General features: G+C 27.6%; 1 protein-coding gene across 1 annotated transcript; it reads right to left on the reverse strand.

The window, feature by feature from the left end:
* Positions 1-987: 987 nt before the first annotated feature.
* Positions 988-2,031, reverse strand: LOC111902317 (protein FAR1-RELATED SEQUENCE 5-like). Its single transcript, XM_023898161.1, has one exon. The coding sequence runs from the start codon at positions 2,029-2,031 to the stop codon at positions 988-990; it is 1,044 nt and encodes a 347-aa protein (XP_023753929.1).
* Positions 2,032-4,544: the final 2,513 nt, after the last annotated feature.

Genomic DNA, 4,544 nt, shown 5'->3' on the forward strand with positions numbered 1-4,544 from the left:
TACACATAATAGTATCATGTTTTCACTTTTTACACAAAATACCCCATACTTTCATATTTTACACTTAATAGCATTAACCATTCAAAATTTTCATTCCAAAATAGCAACTTACAAGATTTATGTCCAAAACTGGAAAAAAAAAACAATTAACCAAAACTAGTAAAAAGAATAATCAACCAAAACTGGAAAAACTGGACAATTAACTAAAACAAAATGTCATGAACCATCTAGATTTTTCACTTTCTCACATCAACTACATATCTCATCAATTTTTTTCTTACAACGATTCATCTACTTATGACATGAAAATATAAATAGATATAAATATATGAACTCTAAAATCATGAAAAAGTAAGTTAATACTATGAGTACCTTTCTTTTAGAACAACTAGTAGCATAATGACCCAATCCTTGACATTAAGAGCATGTTCGTTTTTTTGGCACTTCTAAAGAAGACTTGATTCTACTAGAAATTTTAAGACGCCCTTTTGTGTTAGTTGGACAAGGGGATCTCGAACAGATAACTGAGGCATCATATCAACTTGTGAAATTCTCACACAAGAACCTTGAGATACGTTCTCAACTGATATAGGTTTTTTTTGAATTGCTTGTTCTTGTAAGAGCTTTATCAATATGTTATTTACATTTTATATTTCTAGAGGGGAGTCTTTTGCTTGTTCAATTACTTTATTAAAATTTGAACGGGCACACCATAACGTGTAAGCACTAACTCCATTTTTGTTATTTATTTCTTCGAGTCCGATGCTACGTTTACCCACCTTATATCTAGCATTAAGGGTCCACCGAGGTAAAATGTAGTGACTCGAAAGTGTGTCAACATGCCTCTTCTTCATCACACATAGACTATGTTTGCATAAAATCCCATATGTCTCATACTTAGCACAAGAACATGTGACATGCATCTTGTTTAACAAACAAAAGCTAACAATCTGTCAATATTTTTTTGTCAACGTCCAGTTTCCCAACTCAATATTGGATTTCTTCTGTACTTTTGCTTAGAGCCTCATACGTTAAATTGCTAGTAGCTTCTATCCATTCTTTTTTGAAAATCTCAAAAACCTTTCGAGTATAACACTCGCCTGCTTTTGCTTCAATTGGATGTATTGAGGAAAGAATCGGCCTCGAGTTCATAGTTTTGAAATCTTCATCTTCTTTGGCGGCCCTTCGTGACGAAACTGCTTTGTCATATTGTATTAAAAAATCATTCAACATGGTACTCAAGTTAACAAAATCATCAAAAAATGAATTAATACTCTCACTTCGTCCACTTATTGTCATACCGGCCAAGAAAATATCCTTTAAAAAAGCTTTAGCCCAATGTATTCGTTGGTTATACATATCAGTTATCCAACAATTGTTTTCGAGTTTATACTTATCACGTATAACTTCCCACCTCGTTTCAAATTCTTCAATTGTGTCACTCATTACCCATTCTTTATATGATTCTTGAAAATCACTATAACGGGAAACGTATGGTCGGAGGTGCTCCAATTCATGCTTTTTTATATGCCATGCACAAAAGCGATGTTGAACGTTTGGAAACACTTTTTTTATTGCATTACCCATAGCTTTGTCTTGATAAGTAATAATAGAATTTGGATACTTGCTAAACATACATTTTAGGAAATGCTCAAACAACCATACAAAAGTTTCTTCCTTTTCATTTTCTAGCAACGCTCCACCAAAAAGTATAGACTGCCCATGATGGTTCACCACAGTAAATGGAGCAAAAAGCATCTTGAATTTATTTATCATATAAGTGACATCAAACACAACATCTCCAAATTTAGTAAAATCGTCTCTTGATCTTCCATCCGCCCAAAAAATATTTTTAGGATGCCCGTCACTGCACAAATCCACAACATAATACTGATCATTATCCATCAATGCTTTATCTTGTAGATGTTTAATTAGTCCATAGAACTCCCTTCCTCTGTTGTGTTTTCGTTGCTCAGATAATACATCAACGCATTGTTTTGAAGTTACATCAACTTCATTTGAGGTTTTCATTGTATTAATGGCCTTTTTAATTTGAGAAGGTTTCAACCCTAATTGATTAAGTTGCACCATGAGAGTGTACGGTGGAACTTCGCATGAGACCGATGTTTCATCACCTTCGTTAGTGTGATGCTCAATTCATGATTGTGTGTGTCGTCAAACAAGTCCATAAACCATTTCCCATCCTTCTTTTTTGAAATTTGAAGCATTGGCTTACATCCGACTCTAACTTCTCTACGACATTTTTTCTCATTTCCACTTGAAATATTACCGTCCTCCCGTTTAAAACCTTCTTTGTCGCATACAATTATCTTTCGATAAGGTTCATTTGTTTCCTTATTTTTGTATGTAGTATGAATACGTATACCAAATCCAAGTACAAATGCATAATCATTATAGAAGGCGTACGCTTCGCCGGTTGTATCGAAAACCTTTCCCAAAATGTTTTCATCATTAACTTCATCTTTGTCACAATCAACGATCACATCGACCCAATTTATTTTTTCAGATTCATATGTTGCTATTGACAAACCGACTACCTGAGTTTCATTCATTATGTACTGCACAAATAGAAACAATTGATACTAATCAGACAATAGTAATGGCAAAAAAATTAAAAAAAAACTTCAATATAAAAACTAGAATTGAATGGTAAATTAAAATAATCAGCAATAATGAAAAAATAAATCAGGAAAACTTCAATATAAAAACTAGAATTGAATGATATAAACCTGCAAGTGTAATTGCAAGGTTAATTACGTATTCAACTCTTTATTGTATGAATGAAAAACATTAAATTGAAAGTGTCAATTATTAATTATTACTTATTAGAAATTCTAGAATAAATCTATCACTTTTGAATTTAATGCAATTATTTAATTATCTTTCATTCACCTACGTGTGTATTTTCTTCCAACGCAAACTCCAAAGTGAATCCCTAAGTACTGTAATTGAACTTATACGAATTTCACGTAACAAAAGATTTTGAAAAAAAAATCACATACCTGAGAAACCAAGGAATTCACGTAGCAATAGAACTTGAAGAATTTCACAAAACTACACACAAGAATGAATAATCAAAAGAAAGTCTTTTGAAAAAAACTGATTCAGGAAAATATGTAATTTTTTATGGAGGATTCGTTTCTTTCAGCAAATCACGTACATAGCAATTGTTTTTTGGAAAACACTTAACAAATGACGTAGTTTAGTATGTTTTTATACCAAAGCTTAGGTGGGGCTGTAACATATATTCATTTATATATATATATATATATATATATATATATATATATATATATATATATATATATATATATATATATATATATATATGACAACTTTAAATAATATATTAAAATAAACGTTAAAAATATTAAAAGATTTTTAAATCTCAAAAACAAAATCAAATAAATATAGATAAGAATAAATAACAATATGATTTAACAAAATTTTAAAATATATAAATAAGTTTATAAACAATATTTATAAATTCTATTAAAATAAAGAACAATATATATATATATATATATATATATATATATATATATATATATATATATATATATATATATATATATAGAGAGAGAGAGAGAGAGAGAGAGAAAGAAAGAAAGAGAGAGGTTCATTTAAGACCATGTTAATTTTCTGAGATACATAGATGTGATCTTATCCACTCATCTTGAAGAATAAAAAAAATATAAAATGCAAAAGAAAAAATGAAAAATCCGGGAATTCTTTTGGAATTTTTTTTTTTTTGTAATTTAGTTTACCCAAAAAAATTAATAAAAAATAAAAAATAATAATAAAATTACATCGTAAATATTCATATAAAATTCTTAGAATATTAGAATACTCTAGTATTCTACTAGAATTATTAGATATATTAATATATTCTAATATTTTACTAGAATTTTTAAAATCGTTATATCATTATAATATACTATTATAAGTGTTTCAGTATTCATAGTCTAATATTCTAGTACAACATTTGAATATTCTAACAATTTTGTTTTAATATTTATACTATAATATTTTATTAAAATGTTTCATGTATATTTAAAAAAACCGTTATTTTTTTATTCTTATTCTTATTTAGTTCTGTATAATATAAATGATGAAAATAATATATTTTTTTTAAAAAAATCAAAATTTATTTATTTATTTACATTTTACTATTTTTTATCTCCAAATAAATGGATAGGATTGCGTCCCATATCTTACAATATACTTATGGTCTCAAATAAACATCTATATATATATATATATATATATATATATATATATATATATATATATATATATATATATATATATATATAAAACAAATCGTTAGAAGAAAAATAAAAAATAGATAAGGTAGTCTTTTTTATATGGAACACGGACATGCAATGTAATATTCAAATACGAAATATCAACTTTTGAACATGTTTAACAAAAGTGTAAATTTGATCGAACCATAATGACTTGATCATTAAAATTGTAAGATGTTTTTTATGTGTTTTATTTTAGAACTAATGTCCTTGTCT

This window comes from Lactuca sativa, chromosome 9 (genome assembly GCF_002870075.4).
Source record: "Lactuca sativa cultivar Salinas chromosome 9, Lsat_Salinas_v11, whole genome shotgun sequence".
Taxonomy (NCBI): Eukaryota; Viridiplantae; Streptophyta; class Magnoliopsida; order Asterales; family Asteraceae; genus Lactuca; species Lactuca sativa.

Excerpts from the sequence above, each read along its gene's own strand:
- LOC111902317 (XM_023898161.1), bottom strand. The coding sequence starts at position 2,031 with ATGAAAACCTCAAATGAAGTTGATGTAACTTCAAAACAATGCGTTGAT.